This window comes from Coregonus lavaretus, assembly GCF_964263955.1.
Source record: "Coregonus lavaretus genome assembly, chromosome: 18".
Classification (NCBI taxonomy): domain Eukaryota; kingdom Metazoa; phylum Chordata; class Actinopteri; order Salmoniformes; family Salmonidae; genus Coregonus; species Coregonus lavaretus.
Window position 1 is genome coordinate 42,519,581 of NC_140005.1, and position 22,384 is coordinate 42,541,964.

The following is a 22,384-nucleotide window of genomic DNA, read 5'->3' on the forward strand; positions in this document are numbered from 1 at the left end:
AGCGCTAAAAGATGACATCACCAGCTCCAGGGAACTGTGTGTGTGTGTTTCTGTGTGTGTGCACAGAGGGCAAATGTGGCGCTGTTCAAAATTGGCTTAATCAAAACATCTCTGAGCAGAACAGACCCAATGGAACAAACAGACTGTTTTCAGACTGTCTCTTTGCTTCCTACTCTACTGTTAGATATAAACCCAGCTGCATAGTCAACGAATCCCATCCCTTCACTTCACCTGAGCCTCTGCATCCAGGCAACTGCTAGACGTCTGCAGCCGTAATCAAATGATTTACCAACAATTGAAAAACAAAATTAAATACGCCTGCAACAATTTTATGTCGGGTGAAAATGAATAACCACTGTGAATTGGATCAGATGGCTCTCAGAAGATACTGAAAGCTCTGATCTCTCCATTCTTAAAAAAAACAGATGGGCTTTATTGAATTTAGTCCTGATTTCATATGATCCACAGAGCATAATACACATTGCAAGATACTTTCTTTACAAGTAACCTATGATATTCAACACATTTTAGCGAACACACAGTACTGTAGTAGCGGTTCCCAAACTTTCAACCCAAGCTTGAAAAGTAACCCACTGGACAAGTTGGTCCTAGTAAGCCATTTGCCACACTGGCCTGCCATCATTCACTTTGAACTGGACTGTGTGTTTACAGGCAGTAGCAACAGCGCGACTTTAGATCATTAGAACGCATTTGCCAAAGGCCCCAAAATACACCTGAATGGATTTCTCCTCTTACATTTGGGAATTTCACAGTCCAATTGATCAAACAACCATTAAAAGGTAGGCTATCTCTCCCTCATTTGCCTATACACATCTACGACAACAAGATCAACAACTAACGCTAGCCAGAGCGAGATAAGCTAAAATCTAACGAGGGAACATTAGATAAACCCTCTCAAATTTTTTCAGCTAGTTGGCCGTCAAAATTGCACTGAAACGATGGGGAATAGTAGTCTGCTCGTCCTTCTGCAGCTTGTCTGCCAATGCATGCTTGTTCCAACCCACGTTTTGACAACTGAATGGGAACTTGCCTGCCTGCCCGCACATTTGATCGATCCCAAATACATTTGATTGACAGCCAGTGCTTGATTTGGACTGAAATAGGTGCCAGTACTCATTTTGGGTGCTGGTACTGTTTATATTTAGGTGCAGGAGCTCCACAATACTTTTGAGCTAATATTCTATAGAGGTGCAGGAGCTCAAGCAGTAGAACATTTGAGGTGCTGGTAATCAGCTCCAGTGAGCTCCTGCCCAAGTCAAGCACTGTTGACAACTAAGAGATATGCTAACTGTGGATAACAGTCGTTCAAGTTCAGCATAGCTAGCTAGCTAGCTAGCAAAGCAATTAAAATGTCTTGCTAGCTAACCAACTCTGGAGCTCTGTCAGAGTGACCACCAGGTTATTGGTCACCTCCCTGACCAAGGCCCTTCTCCCCCGATTGCTCAGTTTGGCCGGGCGGCCAGCTCTAGGAAGAGTCTTGGTGGGTCCAAACTTCTTCCATTTAAGAATGATGGAGGCCACTGTGTTCTTGGGGACCTTCAATGCTGCAGAAATGTTTTGGTACCCTCCCCCAGATCTGTGCCTCAACATAACCTTGTCTCGGAGCTCTACGGACAATTCCTTCGACCTCATGGCTTGGTTTTTGCTCTGACATGCACTGTCAACTGTGGGACCTTATATAGACAGGTGTGTACCTTTTCAAATCATGTCCAATCAATTGAATTTACCACAGGTGGACTCCAATCAAGTTGTAGAAACATCTCAAGGATGATCAATGGAAACAGGATGTACCTGAGCTCGAGCTGAATGCTTATGTAAATGAGGTATTTCTGTTTTTTTATTTTAATACATTTGCAAAATGTCTAAAAACCAGTTTTTGCTTTGTCATTATGGGGTATTGTGTGTAGATTGATGAGGATTTGTATTTATTTAATCAATTTTGGAATAAGCTGTAACGTAACAACATTTGGAAAAAGTCAAGGGGTCTGAGTACTTTCCGAATGCATTGAACTGCATCCATCTATTCTCCCAACAATGCCTTACCGTAAGTCATGACATTTTGAGTCAAATAAAACCTATTTTTAAAACCTCTTATGAAGTTGGTTTTGAAGCATAAACTGGGAATTTGATATTTTTGACTGATATTATGATTATCTGTTTGTTTCATATCTGCAAAGTAGTTAAAACGCTGTTAGTTCCACTTTAATGTAAATGTACATATTGCAGCAGTGTCACCTCTTTGAGGCAGCCCATGAAGTTGTTGCTGACAGGAGACCCAGGCAGGTCAGCGGTGCTGGGGCTTCCACCCACGTAGAAGAAGTCATCTGAGCCCAGCATGGTGTAGTCCTCCTGGGTATACCCCGTGGTCGTCAGGATACCGTCAACCGATATCGTCACCTAGACAACGGGAAGAACCAAGAAGGAGAAAGTCCACTCATGACCATCTTGGGTTTGGGGGAGAAAGGAGGGTACGGGGGTCGGGGGTGTGGGCGGAGGTTTATGCCTAGGTTCATCTAACAGGGACTAGGTTTATCTGTTTTTTGTCTTGATATTGTGTCTTAGTATTGCTTGCTAGTGTAATGTCTTCAAGTGTGTGGCCCAGTCCCAAAACCTGGACCATGTCATTGGATTCCTCTGTGTTTCTGTCATGTACTTCAACTCTTACGCTCAACCAGGGCAGATAAAGAAAATATGTCAGCGGTATATTTTCTTTAACTTTGATGCAAGTTAGTAAATGAGGTTTCTTTGGGGATTTGGCATTTGGTTAGATTTGTAGGGTTAGTAGGATGCCAACAACACCAAGGACAAATTGATTGTGCTTGTTTTAGTTTGAGTTGATATCTGGATAGTTGAGACATTGACAAGCATGCAAAATAGGGATGTTCTGCTAATTCTACATATGAACAAGCCATGAGTATCATAGCCATGTTGGAGTTAGTTTTTTTGCTTAATAACAAGATGAGTTGAGTGAATTGGGTGCTAATACAAATCACGGTCTATCCTCTAAGTCAGCTGGATGGAACATGCCAAAGGCCAATCACTACACAGTCAGACCACACCAAAAGCCATGAGAGGGGGTTTTCAAGGGAGGTGTAGCATCACAATCACCACTTCTACAAACATTCACCACACACAAATGACAGCGTGAATGGCAGGTGAGTTAGGTGTTAGTTAGGCAGGTTATTGGGAAAGCAATGGAAGGGAAGGAGGGAGAAGTTTAGGCATGCCATGCGCCACTGTGTACTGGAAACAACTGTCAGAGCTCCCATTGGTGAACTTTTGGTTTTTCTTTCCTCTTTTTTTGTAGTTGTAGTTGTGGAAAGCTTCTGGCAGTTTGGTCGACAGTCATCGGCCAAAACATAGGGAATGCAAAGGAGGTTTTAGTCAAACAGTAAGCCCTAAAGAAAGACTTGATCTGGAGGGCTTTGGAAGAGAGGAAGAAGTTGTAGAAAGAAAAGCAGAAAAGGAAGATGAACGATAGAATCAAATCATGAACGATAGAGGGAGGGAATCCAATATAAAGAAAGCCAAGATATACCAACCCCATTTCCTAATTTTTTTACAATGGTGTCTAGAATGAAGAGTCAAAGAAAAAAGGAAGACGGGACGGAAGGAAGGAAGGAGCACACGGCAAACCCCAAAAAAAGGAAAATAGGAATGATATCTACCAGACAATGGAGTTTGTTTACCATAGCGTGTCCAATGCCTGATTGCTTTGAGGAAAAGGGGAAGAAAGGAAATTAAATAGTGAACAGAATGGTTGTTAATAAAAAATTAAATGAAATAAATTAATAAACAATGATGAAGAGTTAGGGTGTTGTTAGTACAATAGCTGGTTAGGCAACGGTTAGTAGGACAATGATTCATTCCATGAGTGGTTAGTTCTGATTTTCTACAAAAGCTTGTTCTCAGGGAGAAAAGAGAGAGAGGGTGATTGAGAGAGAGAGATAAAGAATTAAGAAAATAAATAGAGAGCTAAAGAGGGTAAAAGAGAAAAAGGGAAATATTCTATGGCATATAACTCAATTTGTAAATCCAGAGTATTCCATAAGTATAGGGATGAACCTTGAATTGACCTCGATGAAGTGGTGACATAACATACATACTTACATAGAACATCAACCTGCTTTAGATTCCAAAGAGCTGCTTGACTTTCCGATGAGATAATGCTCCTTTAAAAGATATGGCCTTCCCAGATTGCGTAATTAGCTGTATGTAATATAAGTAGCTAGATTTCATATAGCACCTTCCACAAAGCTGTTTGAGCTTTGAGCTTTCTCCTAAGCTGAGTAGAGATCAAGTAAAAAAAACACTACTATAGTAGTAATACGAAAACGTTTCCAATGAAATGTCAGAGACAACATTTGGCATTAATGTATTTTACAAAAAATATAAATATAATTTGTAATATATTATAATAACTTAAAGAAAACCATTACTACAATTCCTTACATAGTTGAAATCCTAGTCTATCTTTTGCGCCCTTGACTAGAGCCAGAAACCTTCCTCCATCAACTCTTACTGAGGAGCTGAAAGGGAACAGGACCTTGACTATTAGAATATCTCAGAATGTGGGTTTGTGGACGATTTTACAGCTGAACAGAGATCAGTCTGGGGTAAACAGGTGTCGTCGTGGTTGGCTGGAGGTTCTCCCTGCCAGCCCCCACGATAAGACGGGAAGGAGGAAGAGGGGAGAGAGAGAGAGAGAGAGAGAGAGAGAGAGAGAGAGAGAGAGAGAGAGAGAGAGAGAGAGAGAGAGAGAGAGAGAGAGAGAGAGAGAGAGAGAGAGAGAGAGAGAGAGAGAGAGAGAGAGAGAGAGAGAGAGAGAGAGAGAGAGAGAGAGAATTGTAGCGGTTCTGCTCACGGAGGCAAACAGTGGACCGAAGAAAATCAGACCGGAAATTGGTGTATAGGGGAAAGTAGGTAAAAGTAGGCGTGAAATAAACAATGTCTTTAGGAAATAGTAAGTCATTGGGGTAAAAATAGAGACAGTCTTGAAAAAAACTAAATTGACAAAAACAGTAGAAATTCCTGTGAACTATTTCATTTATGAAACGGACCAAAAAACAAAACAAAAACTGGAGAATGTTTAACTAAAAAAAAACTATTTGTGAACTGTCGAATCCATTTAAGACATGAACAAAATATACAGGTCTTCCACCTATCCTACAGTATCAGCTGACCTGAATGTCATGAATATATTTGCATGTTTGTACACATGCTATGTGTTAGCACCACAGTGCTGTCCGCTCTCACCCTCCCTAGCCACTATTACCTGTCTCAGGTTGCGCGTAACCTTGACATCGTGCCAGGCGTTGTCGTTGAACTTCCCGTTGACGGGCTCCACGATGGCCTCGAAGGCCCCCGACCCCAGGTTGATGACCAGGCTCACCGCCCCGTCCTTCAGGGCCAGGTTGACGTAGTCGGCCGACTTCCCCGTGTGGAGGATCAGGCCATTGCGCTGCCACGTCTTGAAGGAGAGTGTGATCTCGTCGCTGCTGCTCTGGATGGGGTTCTGGGACAGGTCGTAGCAGAAGTACTCGGAGCCGCGGAACGTGGCCACGTTCTCCTCCCGTGCTGCAATGGAAAAGAGAGCGGAGAACAGGTGTTAGAACCCAATGATAAAGATAAACCAAAGAGAAAAAGGAGAGAGGGGTTAGAACCTAATATAGAACGCACAACAGAGAACCGAGAGAGAGTATTTCATTTGTACGAAGACTCTCCAGATACCTAGGACATTTAACAATGTACTCAAGACACAATAAAAGCACCACCAGCACACACTTAGTGAGGTACATCAAAAAAGACCATTACAGACACCAATAACACTGAGGAGATATGGGATAGACTGGGTTTCAGGGCAGTGTGACCATCAAATATAACAATTGGAGTGTCATGCACAGCTATTGTCAAACATCATCAGAAGCCTAATCTCACCACTGGAATTGGTATTTCTTATGAAATGGCAGACCTGTTATGTTTTAAATTCGACAAAAGGTAGGAGAGAAAAAAGGAGTGAGCGAGAGAGAGAGTGAGTGAGAGCGTGAGAGAGAGAGAGAATGAGAGAGTGAGAGAAAGAGAGAAAGAGAGAGAGAGAGAGAGAGAGAGAGAGAGAGAGAGAGAGACTAGAGTGGGGAGAAGGTATCACTGCCTTCGCAGCTGAGAAAAAAGGAAAGAGAGAGCGAAAGACAGAGGACAGAGAGAGATTGAGACAAAAGAAAAGAGAGACAGGACAGAGTGAAGGGAGTGAAATGATGTGATAAAGACAGAGGACGAGAGAGAGAATAAAAGAAAAGAAAAGAGAGAGAGTGAAAGGCTAGCGAGAATGAAATAAATAAGGTGGGGAGGAGGGAAGAAAAGGGAAGGGGAAAAAAGAGTGCAGTCGAGCACTTATCTGTGAGATCATCTTCAATTAGCTCTCTGTCTGCTAAGTGAAGTGAAGCTGGGGAGTGTGTGGGTTTAGCCAAGGCCAGGCAGAATTTATCAGAGCCAGCCAGTGTTAGCTGTCTCCAGCTCTGGGCTACAACATGTGCTCTGCATACTCAATTAGGCCCCGGTCGGCACAAAATGGCTTCCGTCTTTCATCCTATGAATACAGCGGCTACAGCGTCTTCAGGCCTCATTTCCTCAAAAGGAATCCATTCCATAGTGAAAATGGCATTATGTGTTAGGGCTGGTAATGTGAATGCATAGCTCAGGTCCAGAGCTGATAGGGCAGGTCCAGGAGAGGGTCATTTGACCTCACAATAGGTTAACTATCAGGTTGAGCAAGAGTGAAACTATACATTTACCTTAAGCATCAGTTAATATATTAATTAGACCTGGTTAATATATACAGTGCTAGATTAAGCTTGAAGTTTTAGGACTATTCCACTGGTTCTATTGTACTAGGCAAACTAAATAAAATGCAACTCAAGTATTCAAAAGTATTTTATAAATGTATTTACCAGAAGTCTGATATACATATTGGATGCTCTAACCATATGGCCTTCTATGAATGTTTAAGCAGGGACGTTGACAGAGAAAACTATTGCATCGTGAGTTAGCATTTCTCCAGTTGTTATACGGCAGCAAAGTAAATAAACCATTGTGTTAGACATTGTACTTTGGCACACAGCTTTGTCACCAAACAATAAACAACATTCTTTATTAAATGTACTCTCCTCGAGGCTACATCCATTATCTTGTGATGGGTGAAACAGCACACTAGAGTCTGAAGAAAAAGACAGTTTTCACTTGCATTCTAATAAATAGACTTCCATGTAGAAACATAAATTTGCACAAGTTGGTTCAAAGCTATTACATCAATGGTCCACCTCACATAGCCAATCACAAGCTGATTAGCCAAGCAAACACTACCCACAATCTCCCCCCCCCCCCCCCCCCCCCCCCCATCTTATCTCCAGGTCGGCCAGGCAACCTGACATCACAGATATCACCGCACCTCCTAACGCCTCTCCTGATAGGCTCCTGTGATCAATTATTAATTAATGCAGGTGTTGTTTTAACTAAATACTCGGCTAGACCAGCGAGTCACACCAGATGTTAGAGCTCATCCATTATCAATACTTAATGAGCAGAGCAGGGGGAACCCACCCTGAGCTAAGAGGCTGTCTCCATTACTGAGTGGTAGGGAAGGGACAGAAAGAGAGTGGAGACAGGGATACCAGCTTGGGGAATACACAGTGGGTTCGATCCCCGGGACCACCCATACGTAAGAATGTATGCACACATGACTGTAAGTCGCTTTGGATAAAAGCGCCTGCTAAATGGCATATTATTATTATTATTATTATACAAGCTTGTTTTAATGAGAGACATACATAACGAGAGGCCGTATCATCTCATGTTAGCTGTATGAGAGAGAGGAAGGACAAAGATATATCAGTCAGTCTGTAATAGAAACCCCCCACCACAACCCAGATGACATCTGCTCAGTTCAAACAAAGTTTAGTTTAACTTTCAGAGTTTCATACCACCTCCCTCCATCTCTCCCTGTCCCCCATCCACTTCTCCATAGCCCAAACAAGCCTTATCTGTGTGCATGGGTAATATGAAACCATAGGGAAGCCAGGGGGACCACACAGCTTTGCCCATAGGAGCTAAAATACAGACAGGCAGACAGACAGACAGACAGACAGACAGACAGACAGACAGACAGACAGACAGACAGACAGACAGACAGACAGACAGACAGACAGACAGACAGACAGACAGACAGACAGACAGACAGACAGACAGACAGACAGACAGACAGACAGACAGACAGACAGGGGAGAACTGCCTCACTGACTACATAGACTTCTGACAGATAACACATGGTGAAAATTAAGCGGTAGGGATAAAACTATTATGAGACTGGATGAACCCTGGCAGGGGTCATCCGTAAAAGTGTCGGAGAAGAAGAAATGGCAGAAGCAAGAAGTTATGGCTCCACTATATCTTGCTTTGTTTTAGGGGAGAGAAATGAACTGCACCGCCACCCGGGTGGTAATGCTTCTCAAAATGTCTCCTTTTAAAAAAGTCTCATTTTGAAAAAGAGGCTCAGGTCCATACATTTGAACCGTCTCAACTTTGCTTTAACGTAAATCCTTATTGATTTAACTTATTGATCGGTCGGAGAGTTCTCTGGACTGGATTCCCAAGTCTAAAACAGCTGATGGAACAGTGAAGCTAAAAACCAGCCTGTCTGTAGCCTAAAACCAGACAGGTCAACTCTTAACCTTCAAACACTGGATTTCTGCTTCACTGGATTAAAGACACGTCATTTAAAACCTCAAGAGTTCTACTGAAAGACTAAATTGGTGTCTAGTGGGGTCTACTGACTGACTAAAACTGTCAGCCCACCACAGACTGTGATAAACGACTACAATAACCCTGATTAATGAATAATGGTTTTAAATAAAACATTAATGAAATGACTGGCTTCAGTGACACCACAGTAATGGTTTTAGTTAAAAAGTGAATCTGTGATGAATAAGTCATTGCCCATAAATAATCTAGTGACAAAATGATTTATTACAAATTTGCTGAGCATTTTCCCTGGATTAAGGCTCTTTGGGCAGAGCAGTAACTATGAATCAGAGTTTAGAGCATCACTTTGTGCTCTTCCGTATCCATCTTCCTCTATCTTGCTGGTGAAGTCATGGCTAGGGAGAGGATTTAATGCATTGAGGAGCTTCAGCGAATAATATCCTATATCCTTACTTAGATTTGTGTGCATTGGGTATATGTTGTGAAATTGTTAGATATTACTTGTTAGATATTACTGCACTGTCGGAGCTAGAAGCACAAGCATTTCGCTACACCCGCAACAACATCTGCTAAACACGTCTATGTGACAAATCAAATTTGATTTGATTTGACATTAGCATCTCTCTCCAATGACTCTCTCTTCTCCTTCCTATCTATCCCTCTGTTCTCGCTCCCCCTCTCTCTCTCGCTCTGTGCAGATTCTTGAGTCTAGGGCCCTGCTGCATTTCTCATTATGCTCCAGTGACTCGCTCCTCCCTTTGGCACCTTTAAGCAACCACCTCATTTTCTACCCTTCTCTGCCTGTTCCCCCTCACCTCCTTTTCCCATCACATCTTCCCGCAACCTTTTTCCCTTTCCTTCCCTTTCATCAAGGTCTCTCGTGGAAAAAAGAGGTTGTATCTCAATGAGACTAACCTGGATGAATAAAATCTTCCTCTCTACCTGTTTGTTCTCCCATAATCTCTCTCCCTTCACTCTCTTCCCTCTCTGTAATAGCAGGTGGACAGATTGTGTGAAATTAACCTGTGGTTCCCCGTGAGAACAGCAGAAAACACAGGGGATCATTTCTCCATGCATTAGCATGTTTGACACACACACACATGCGCACACACATGCACCCACACACACACCTTGACACGGAAACACATCACATGAAGGTATAGGTTGCACAATTTCTCTCTGTTCTCCCTCATACACACCACATCAAGAGACTTCACTGACCATAAGAGGCCTTAACGTGTGTGTGTGTGTATGTGTGTGTGTGTGCGGGCGTTCGTGCGCGTGTTCTTTCCATCCACAGCCCACCTGTTCTAAAAGCGTTTTACTGTTCACTATGAGTATTTTATCTATAGCGATAGTTCAGGGAAGGTGAGGGCAGTAAATCAGATGATAATTTAAAAGGACCTCTCCGATGATGATGACTAGTACTGTGTGTGTGTGTGTGTTAACTGTACAAGACTGTGTGTGTGTGTGTGTGTGTGTGTGTGTGTGTGTGTGTGTGTGTGTGTGTGTGTGTGTGTGTGTGTGTGTGTGTTCTTTTGCTCTTTATATGTTTCAAATTTGAATTCCAAGAAATGTCATGGGAAAATAATGGTTCAATAAAATGTTGTTGTTTCCTTCAACTCTAAGTACAGCTGAAAGGGATAGTTCATCCAAATTACAAAATTAATTATTTCCTTGCTTTGGTTTAATTTATCTGGCCACTGTTTCAAATTCGGACTTATGTGGCACAATCCAATTCAAGTCAATGTTACCCATATATTAGCATTCTGGCAGTTCATGTCAAAACCATCTATAAGTAACTTAATTGAGTTACACAATAAATTTTTTGATACTTTGGGATGATTTGGACATGAAGCGCTTAAATGCTAATATGAGTACTATTGACATGCATTGGATTGTGCAAAATCTAAACCAAATGGCACTGTTCTGTTCCATCTCTGACCAGAACTAAGAACGGAAGAAAAAACATTTACTAAATTAATGTAAATTGAATAGTCCAAACAAATCATCCCCTCCATTTCCATAATTTTAATTTGTACTCCTCTTGTTCCTTAGTTTTTTTCTCTACATATGGAAAGTAGCCCTTAATATCAAATCACCCCTCCTTTATCTGTCCCTTTTCTTACTCCTCTTATTCAATTGTTTCTTTCCTACAAATCACTCTTCATCTTCTATCCTTTTTCTCCTCCTCCTATTCTCCCCATTCCTCTCTACCTGTATATAGCAGTCCTAAAAGCCTTTTCTCTCCAGGAAACCTCAGGATGGTTAATTAAGAGGAGCATATTTAACTGACAACGAGCGATGCTTAATTCAACAGGAGCACGGCTCATTTAATTCAGAAAAAAACAATTACTAAAATTCACAGGGTCTTCGTTTGAGCCAGATGTGTGGTTTAATTATTGTAATTCGAAAAGGTTTGATAAAAAGACACAGGAGCTCTACGTGTCTGTTGTGAATGGAGAGATTTTTATAACAAACGCAGGAGCTGTGTATCAAAACAGTGTGGTGGGGAATCGTGAGATAATGTTGGCACTCGCACACAAACATAGTATTATAAAATACACCCACACACACAAAATGCAACACACATGCACTCGCACGGACACACACACCCCACACATTTTGTCGGAGTGTGATCAGCAGGGTGGATCTGGCCTGAGACCAGGCGAAAGCATTGAGGAATTCCAGGGTTGACCATCTGTTGGCCTTATTCAACACAGAGTGACACACAGAGACAGAGACAAGCACAAGCCAAGGCCCGGAAGCAGGCAGATCAATACATATTCAACAGAACAAACCCACTACAACGCTCCACTTTCTCCCTCTCCCTCCTCTCTCTCTCTCTCTCTCTCTCTCTCTCTCTCTCTCTCTCTCTCTCTCTCTCTCTCTCTCTCTCTCTCTCTCTCTCTCTCTCTCTCTCTCTCTCTCTCTCTCTCTCTCTCTCTCTCTCTCTCTCTCTCTCTCTCTCTCTCCCTCCCTCCCTCCCTCTCCCTCTCTCCTCTGCCTCACCTGACAAGGACACCTTACATGGAAACAGATTGCTTAGCAAATGGAAAATTATTCATACGAGCTCGGTATTGTTAATCAGAATAAAAGTGTTAATCACAGAGGGCTGAGAATAAATTACATAACATGCAGGATAGAGAGGACAGAGGGAAAGCTGGAAAAGAGAGAGAGAGAGAGAGAGAGAGAGAGAGAGAGAGAGAGGATGGGGAGAAAGAGAGGGGAGGGGAAAGGGGGAGGATTGAGAGAGGGATAGAAAAAGAGAGGAAAGAGAGAACCCGATTGAGATATGTGTAATGCCAGTTCTCGACTCCCTCCCTACTAGTAGTGTATCAAATCAGGGCGTTCGCCCACGCTACCGCAACATGCAGAAGTAATACAGGAAAAGCTTTATGATGCATTCAAAATGGTGGCTTTCTTTCTCCCATCCACATTAAGCTCCACTATGTCAGTATGGGCCGCTTTGTTGCAAAAAGACATGACAATCTGGGGAAGAGTTCAGCCTCTCTAAGAAACGACGAGGATGTGGATTATCCGTTTACGGCCCTCTCGCTCCATCCCTCCATCTGAAAATTGTTATTCCATTTTGTGGAAGCTGCGGGTGACTGTTTAAAGACGTCTCTCCCGCCATCCACTGGAAGCAATTTCATACCCAGCTAATTTGAATTTGATAGCTCTTTTTGATCTCTGGCATTAGCTGTATTTCATTAATTCTCTCATCTTTTCAATTACAGGTAGGGCTGAGGTGCAGAGAGAGAGAGAGAGAAAGAGAGAGAGAGAGAGAGAGAGAGAGAGAGAGAGAGAGAGAGAGAGAGAGAGAGAGAGAGAGAGAGAGAGAGAGAAACAGTGGCGTGTCCAGGGGGTGAAATCGCCCTGAAATCTGATTGGCCACCGCAGTGGACAATTCTGAGATTTGTTAGGTAATCTCTGAATATATTGATAATTTTGACCAAGATGCGCACCGACAGAAAGACTCATCAATCTCACCGGAGAAAGCATCCGAGCGAGCGAAACAGCGCCCCATCTGTTTTAGTATGTGTAGTCCATGTATCTGAAGCTGTCTGGACAAAAATAATACAACATGTCATATTATTTTTGGCCAGACAGCATCAGATACATGGACTACAGATACTAAGACAGGGGGCGCTGTTTGCCTGGCTCGGATGCATTCTCTAGTGAAATACCGTAAAACTTCAATTAATAGCCGGGCATTTATTTGCTTAAATCACTGAACACAACAGGCGCTTATTGGACACATGCTTCTATTTGAGCCAGGCGTCCATTTCCTTAACCTTTTCACGCGTGAGTTCCAAATATCTCTAACGTTCGCCACAGCGTGAGTTTTTTTGCGTGTGATGTCAGAATGCGCTCACTGTTCCAAAATGTGATTGTTACTCAAAAGGACAGCTATTCCGCGCTGCTCTCAAACCAAGGCACGCTGCCTGCTAATTATCTATAGGCTATATTTCTACTTGTCAATTTCAAAGTTGTATTTTCTAACAACAGTTTGAATTGAGGTGTGGTGCGCCTCTTCATTAATTCACATAAGAAGTAGCCCATTTCACTGTTGCGGACCATTTATGTTTGAGGCTTTACTGAGCTCAAGCAATTCCCCAGTGTTTCCCCAGATCAAGTATGAAGACATTGCGCATCTCTAGTCAGAACAGGCCTTACACAAACCTTTTCCCCCAGCACATTTTCTGGTTGGCGCCCGCATTGCCTTCATAGTTGTTTTCCTTACAAATGGTCTTTGGGCATGTGTGCATTCCTATCAAAGTAAGTGCCTAATTTTCTGTATATCGTGTTGTCGTTTCTACTGTAACATACTGTATGTATGTATGGATCATAATGTATTTACTGTTTTATTCATGTTTTCAAGTACTGGTGACAAGTCATGCATTCCGATTCTTGCATAGATTGTAATGGACACATATGATGTGTGTAAAATACATTTTTGAAGGTTGTACTGATTATGATGAGCTAATGCTAAGCTATTTTCCAGCTATGTGTGGCGCCATGTTTGCTGACATCATACAACGCATTCTGGTTTTCACGTAAGCGCCTGTCAGACCAAAGATGTTATAACAAGGCATAGTTCACTCGACTGAATTATGGTGCTTTCAAGACAACTGGGAAAAATACGAGGTCAAATCATGACGTCAGTGATCTTCAGGTCAGAGCGCTAGAAAGAGGCCCGAGTTCCCGAGTTGGATGACCGTTCAAAACTATTTTTCCCAGTCGGAGCTCGTTTTTTTTCAGAGTTCCCAGTTGTCTTGAACACACTGAAGTCGGAAGTCGGAGATTTCCAAGTTCCCAGTTGTTTTGAACGCGGCATCAGATTGTAACTATGGTACCTCAGGGTTTCCAGCTCAGACCCCCCTTTCCAGGGGTTTTATTTTTATTTAGTGTATAAACTTCTCCTGTGTTTGCCCCCCATTTATTGATAAATCCCCCATCATAGTAATATTTCCTGCATCCTATCCCCCCACGATACCTTCTCCCATTTCTACCCACCATGGACTTGAAAACCCCCCACAAATTAAATGAACCCGCCCACAAACCCCCCTAAATGGTTTCATCCCTGTTTAGCTTTCACGCTACGGTTAGTCTAGGCAGTAGGCTTGTATTTGGGGTGATGGTCTGTGAGGTGATAACATTTTATTTGCTTTATGATTTGTCAAAAATTGTAAACGACTTGTCAAGTTATTTGTAATTTATTCTGTACATAATGTTTCTGCCACCGTCTCTTATGACCAAAAAGAGCTTCTGGATATCAGGACAGCGATTACTCACCTCGTATTGGACGAAGATTTTTTCTTTAACGAGTGGGACGCGAAGGATATCCTACAGACACCCGACAAGGCCCAAATCCCCGTCATTCGCATGAGAAAGAGACAGAGATATCGTGGACGTAGGTTGGGGTGCCTTGTAAGGATCCTACGGCGAGCAAGTAAACTACCTCTTCAATCAAACCTATTAGCTAATGTCCAATCATTTGAAAATAAATTAGACGACCTAAGATTACAGTTATCCTACCAATGGGACATTAAAAACTGTAATATCTTATGTTTCACAGAGTCCAAAAGGCTTCTTAACAGCTTCTATCCCCAAACCATAAGACTCCTGAACAGCTAATCATGGCTATCCGGACTATTTGCATTGCGGTACCACTGTATATAACCTCCCTACTGTTATTTTATTTTCCTGCTGCTCTTTAATTATTTGCTATTTAAAAAAATTCTTAAACTGCATTGTTGGTTAAGGGCTTGTAAGTCAGCATTTCACTGTAATGTTGTATTCAGCGCATGTGGCAAATAACATTTGATTTGATTTGATTGTATACACTGTAACAAGTACATCAAATATTTGTAATGTGCTAAAAAGTGGCCAAACTAAGTTAATGTTTTTCAGGCAATGAGCGCAGCCATCTTTAATTTTGACTTACAGTGAGGGAAAAAAGTATTTGATCCCCTGCTCATTTTGTATGTTTGCCCACTGACAAAGACATGATCAGTCTATAATTTTAATGGTAGGTTTATTTGAACAGTGAGAGACAGAATAACAACAAAAAAATCCAGAAAAACGCATGTAAAAATTTTTATAAATTGATTTGCATTTTAATGAGGGAAATAAGTATTTGACCCCTCTGCAAAACATGACTTAGTACTAGGTGGCAAAACCCTTGTTGGCAATCACAGAGGTCAGACGTTTCTTGTAGTTGGCCACCAGGTTTGCACACATCTCAGGAGGGATTTTGTCCCACTCCTCTTTGCAGATCTTCTCCAAGTCATTAAGGTTTTGAGGCTGACGTTTGGCAACTCGAACCTTCAGCTCCCTCCACAGATTTTCTATGGGATTAAGGTCTGGAGACTGGCTAGGCCACTCCAGAACCTTAATGTGCTTCTTCTTGAGCCACTCCTTTGTTGCCTTGGCCGTGTGTTTTGGGTCATTGTCATGCTGGAATACCCATCCACGACCCATTTTCAATGCCCTGGCTGAGGGAAGGAGGTTCTCACCCAAGATTTGACGGTACATGGCCCCGTACATCGTCCCTTTGATGCGGTAAAGTTGTCCTGTCCCCTTAGCAGAAAAACACCCCCAAAGCATAATGTTTCCACCTCCATGTTTGACGGTGGGGATGGTGTTCTTGGGATCATAGGCAGCATTCCTCCTCCTCCAAACACGGCGAGTTGAGTTGATGCCAAAGAGCTGGATTTTGGTCTCATCTGACCACAACACTTTCACCCAGTTCTCCTCTGAATCATTCAGATGTTCATTGGCAAACTTCAGATGGCCCTGTATATGTGCTTTCTTGAGCAGGGGGACCTTGCGGACGCTGCAAGATTTCAGTCCTTCAAAGAGTAGTGTGTTACCAATTGTTTTCTTGGTGACTATGGTCCCAGCTGCCTTGAGATCATTGACAAGATCCTCCCGTGTAGTTCTGGGCTGATTCCTCAACCGTTCTCATGATCATTGCAACTCCACGAGGTGAGATCTTGCATGGAGCCCCAGGCCGAGGGAGATTGACAGTTATTTTGTGTTTCTTCCATTTGCGAATAATAGCACCAACTGCTTGGCGATGGTCTTGTAGCCCATTCCAGCATTGTTTAGGTCTACAATCTTGTCCCTGACATCCTTGGAGAGCTCTTTGGTCTTGGCCATGGTGGAGAGTTTGGAATCTGATTTATTGATTGCTTCTGTGGAGAGGTGTCTTTTATACAGGTAACAAGCTGAGATTAGTAGCACTCCCTTTAAGAGTGTGCTCCTAATCTCAGCTCGTTACCTGTATAAAAGACACCTGTGAGCCAGAAATCTTTCTGATTGAGAGGGGGTCAAATACTTATTTCCCTCATTAAAAATGCAAATCAATTTAAAACATTTTTTACATGCGTTTTTCTGGACTGTTTTGTTGTTATTCTGTCTCTCACTGTTCAAATAAACCTACCATTAAAATTATAGACTGATCATTTCTTTGTCAGTGGGCAAACGTACAAAATCAGCAGGGGATCAAATACTTTTTTCCCTCACTGTATAGTGAATGGCATTCTGGGATTAGGGAGTTTTCGCTTGTCTAACATAAATAAACATGGCTGCCATCATAAAGAATTTATCTGCTGTTAGCTTATCTGACACGCATCTCTTATCTAAACAATATTACACTTCTCCCTTGTGCTCACTAGAGAATAAAGTTGTGAAGACCTTTATTTCCCAGCAGTACAACACATTGTTTAGATGCTTTTCAGACAACAATGCTGTTTAGACGCGTTTGTTGCATCATACGTTCTGTTGCTACTGTTCCAATCACATATTTGTGATGGTATGCTGCAGGGACCGGTCAACAATGATTTCCTGCTCTAATGTGTTATCATTTACACACTGTTTCATGTTTCTTTTGTCTTAGTATGCCTCAATTGTTTTTAACTTTTCCTTGACAGAATAATTATTCTCCTCTTTGACTGTGCATTTTCAGAAGTTCTTACTTACTATTACTATACATACTATTTTCTAGGGGTCTGAAGTCCCAAAGTTGTTGACTGTTTTGTGCTTGCCAGGTAGCTAGCAGTTCTCAGCTGTTAGCAGCCAAAACTGATGATTGCCATAATTTTTTTTTGTCATACACTAAATTATTTTATGTAACAAATCAAACATTAAACCTTGTAAATAATTTATTGTAATTCATGGTAACCTTACGGATAGACACAAATGACAAAATAATTGTATAAGTTTGTTTCTTTTTTTATTGTTAACATTTTTGGGGAAGCTTCCCTTGACCCCCATGAATACACGCCACTTTATAGGCTTAATGTTATCACACGTATGGTGTTTGTAATAGATGCCCCTTTCCATTCAAATGGCGGGTGCAAAGCGCTGGATTTATTTTGGAGTAGGTAACCTACTTTTTGAAGTGATTTATTTGACATTCAGATGAAAACATCATGACTGGTTGTGTTCAAGACACATTCAAATGTAATAAATGTTTACAGTTAAATTCCATGTCTTTACTATAAAGCCCATAAAAAATGGACCCCGAATGTCACGGTATAATTCGCACTCTGGATGGCAGTTTCAAGTGAATTTAATGCTGTATGCTAATACTTGTATATAAAATCCTGACCTTGAATGCAAACACTGTATAACAAGACTTTTGGAATGTATTTATGATTTATTTGAAAAGGGAAATGTACCAAACCTAATCTGAAGCATTAAATGCGATGAACCATCACAATTATATTGAACAAATTTGATTAATGTGGCAATCAGAAGTAGAAACAATAACAAAGTGTTCTCTCTGCCCCTGTTTCGGTAAAACGCTGAGGGACGGGGCTAGGGAACTGTAACCTCTATAGATGCTAGGACTAACCATCCATGATATCAAAATTATAGTTTTAACCATGTTTTGAGGCTATAGTGTTTGTTTAAATTTAATTGGTTTACAAACATTGAAGTAAGACAAGCTTATATTTTGGGTTCTGATGGGGTACGACGGTTGAATTAAGCTCATGAGGCATTCATAAGTTACTGTATGTTCTTCAAGAATCAATGGGTACATATCATGAATCAATGGGTACATATCATGAAAGTCCAAAAATGGATGAAGCAACTGCTGATTGACCCTTTAAGGTTAAAAATGTTATGGCCTCCCTAAACTAGGGAGGAGGATGTGTGGAGTATGTATCCCACTAAAGCTTCTTCAGTCAAGCTAACACTATTAACTTATATATACCCACGTCTCTATTTGAGGCCCAGCCTCACTGTCTTATTTTACAGTAATACAATTCACACTGCATGTCCCAAAAAAGTATTTCTAAGTTAATACCGGTAAAAACAAAAAATGTTTAATTGCCCACGTATAAATGATATTATTTTAAATAGCTCAGAACAAAAAAAATCATTATTACACATGACACACACACACACACACACACACACACACACACACACACACACACACACACACACACACAAGATGTATTCTGGGGTACAGATGCTTCTTTTGCTTGTGGGAGGAGATTATATCCCACACAAAGGAGTGATTACATGGTAGAATGAGCTCGATATTAAAACATGATCACCTTTCACCAGAGCTCAGGTGGGAACAATCATGGCTAGATGTTACAGCAATTATACCAATTACAAACTGAGGTGAAGCACATATCTAGCCCGACTAGTAGCAAATAATTTGCATTTGATAAAAGGGTTTTTGGGCCTCAGTACTCAGTGCAATTCTTCTTGCTCTCTATTTTCAAAATATGCCAATATATAGGCCTACAGTATTTTGTGAATTTGATCCTAATATACTTATTATTTGCAAATTTTCATGAAAAAAACAACAACCAAAAATTATAGCAGGAAATATTTTTCTCTCTCTCTCTCTCTCTCTCTCTCTCTCTCTCTCTCTCTCTCTCTCTCTCTCTCTCTCTCTCTCTCTCTCTCTCTCTCTCTCTCTCTCTCTCTCTCTCTCTCTCTCTCTCTCTCTCTCTCTCTCTCTCTCTCTCTCTCTCTCTCTCTCTCGTTGAAACTGAGGTGGTATTGTGACATGTCTGTCTGTGTGAGAGGAGAGGGCCACCCTGCTCCACCCTGCGCCACAGTCATTTCCTCTAATGGCCATATAATCGCCTCAAAAATAGAGAGAACGAGAGAAAAGAGAGAGAAAAGAAACAAGACACAGCATCAAAGGAGAGCAAAAAGAGGACGATGCGCCTCTTCTCCTCATCCATTTCTCAGATACAGCGAAAATAAAGTCATTTTGGCGGATAGAGGGAGGAGAGGATGAGAGGAGAGGAGAGGAGAGGAGAGAAGGGTTTTGAGAGAATGAGAGGATGAGAGCGAGCCAAGATGGATGAGAGCAGAATCGTCCAATGAGGCGAAGAGAGATAACCATCAGTAATTCGGCGCTCAAACAGATTATCATTTGTTACCAGGCTTGACCAATGGAGTGTCCCGTTGTCGGAACCAAACGACTATGCGGAATGGAGTGAGGGAGGAAAGAGGGACGATGAAGAGAACGAAGAGTGTAGGGGAGGAGGAGGGAAGGAGCACATATCCTCATTGGAAGGGGTGTGGGGAATTTCCTGTCGCCATTTTGACTCCATCCATCGAGTGTGCAGGTAGCAAAGAGAATATCCACCGCCAGAGCTATCATAACCCCCTTCAGTCATGTTTAATATCGTTTAATATCACCCTTAGAGAGACGCATCAGGGTACAGAGAGATGAGCTTAGTACAGCCTGTCCTAATAACATGACGAACAGCAGCGCTGTGTAATTGACTATGACACCCGTACAAGGGCATGCTAATAGCACATAGAGAAATCACACACTAAACAACAGCACATACAGTAATCCATGGTAGGAGGAATTGGACAGCCACACAATAGGACATCGAACACGTACTTTCAAAAACATCATTTCTTCAGTTTAGACTGACTAATGAATGTAAAATGCATAGGTTTTCGTCAGAATGCATTTCACACAGTCTACAGTGTACATTTTGGTTCTACAGTGCATTAGAACAAATACATTCATTTTGTGGTTTGAATTTGATTCGTCCTATTTCATAGTCTTTAAGGCCATTAACCAATAGGCCTTTATTTCATAGCTTTGACAACAAATAAATGGCAACTGTGAATCAGTGCCTTTATCTCAATATCAATATTTCCATACCTATTTTATTTGTCAAAAGAATAACAACATCCACAAACTAAAATGGTTTCCTCACATTCCTGATTACCAACCAGACCATTTACCCCTAGGCTCGGAGAGAGAGAGAGAGAGAGAGAGAGAGAGAGAGAGAGAGAGAGAGAGAGAGAGAGAGAGTTAGAGAGAAGAGAGAGGGAGAGGGAGGGGGGGGGGTGCGGCACAGTGAAATCTCCCCGCGCCTGGTGCCTTCTGTCTGGAGCGGCGGCGTAGGCATAACTCCCGGAACTGAAGAAGCATGACAGGCCCTGAGTCCCCGGAGACTTTTCATTTACTCCCCAACATAATACAGGGTTATTGGCCATTATCTCTGCTGTCAGTGCCTGTGTAGATACCTAATGAAGGGCCAGCCGATGCCTCCGCTCCCTCCGCCGTCGCTACAGCCACTGCCAACGCAGCCACTGCCGACGCACCACTGCCATTTCTCAGCTGAGCAGCCGTTGCCTTGGTGACCGGGGAAAGCAACAATGGTTGGTTGAGAAAGGGGAGAGGACAGGAGAAGGGGGAGAGGGGTGGAGGGAGTGGGGGTAGTTGTGGTAGGACAGCCCATAATTTCCCACTTGAAGCGGATAAGACAGGCATTTAATAAAGCGAGGCCAAGCTCTCGTGATACGTTCCATCCGAGCCGAGCACCCAAACAGACAGCGGACTGACTGTTTCTAGAATCTACCTCCACCATTTTCACATTTGCTTCCTGCGTGTTGAGGTAACCTACCTAGCATACAACAGGCCTATGGATGGTAGAAACAAGCAGGAAATGATTAAGGGAAATTAACAATCAGTTTGGAGAGGTGTATTATCTAGGTTTCTGAGGCATGTCAATGCCATTGCCTGAGAAGGTAATAGTCTGACTTGATACCAACATGACAACATGACAAAGATGATGGTGATTGACACTAAATATCCATCTCACATATATGCCAATATGAGATCGAAATGGCTTCAAAAAACTGAATTGTCTACAAAAATCGGGTAGAGTATGAAGGAAATGGCTTGGCAACAACAACAAAAAAGATGGGATTTTGTTGCTGATCTTTATAAGAGGACTTGACAATATCTGCAGCATCAGCAGGCTAGCTTCAAGGACGTCATTTACGTATGACAAGCTTTTCCGTGTGTGTGTATGTGTGTGTGTGAATGTGCGTGCGTGTGTGTGTGTGTGCGTATGTGTGTTTGTGTGTGCGTGCATGCATTTGTACGTATGTGCATGCGTCTTCTGGGCTTGATGGAGAGCAAGGATAAATGCAGCAATAAAGAGCCTTGAATTTGAATTTTAGAGAGAGTACTTAAATATGCTTTCCTCCACTTGAGACAGACTTTCATATATTTTGTATATTTTGACAATATTTTCATATATTTTTACAAAACACAGTAAAACTTGAAAATACCAGAATGATATTACTTTAAACAACAACAAGTATCAGACATCAGCATCTAAGGACAGACAGAGATGTCATTCCTTCCGAGCCAGCCTGTGCAACTACCCTCCCGTCCCTTTTATATGTGAAAAGATACAATTACATTCTGACAGGAGATCATCATCACACCAGGCCAGCTTCATCTAAATGTTAAACTAATTTACAGACGGGACATTCTGAATATTTGTCATTAATACGACTTGGTGTCAGGGGGGACACATTTCAGCGTGACAAGACCAGGAAGTGACAGGGGTAGGGGAGAGTAGGGTAAGTTCAGCCAAAGGGTTAGTTGAGCCACCCCTTGTTTCTAGGAAAAAATTAAAAATAATTATGACCAAATATTTATGAAGCAGTCATCATTTCATGGAGTCTGTGAAGGAAGAAAACACATGGACAGCAATTTAGGTCCAAAAAACGGATTTTGACTAAGTAAATTAATTTGTTGTGTTATAGGTTTCATGACGCTTGTATCTAAACCAAAGTAGTTTTA

The 22,384-nt window shown here is 41.9% G+C and overlaps 1 protein-coding gene across 1 annotated transcript in view; it reads right to left on the minus strand.

Annotated features, from left to right (window-relative positions):
* Positions 1-22,384, minus strand: part of LOC311145660 (neurexin-3a-like) — a gene marked incomplete at both ends in the record, with an annotated part of 159,253 nt that overhangs the window by 90,499 nt on the left and 46,370 nt on the right. The window contains 3 exons of the mRNA XM_084181925.1: positions 2,257-2,418; positions 3,711-3,734; positions 5,297-5,598. Coding sequence (XP_084038051.1) covers positions 2,257-2,418; positions 3,711-3,734; positions 5,297-5,598 — 488 coding nt within the window. The remainder of the gene's footprint in view (positions 1-2,256; positions 2,419-3,710; positions 3,735-5,296; positions 5,599-22,384) is intronic.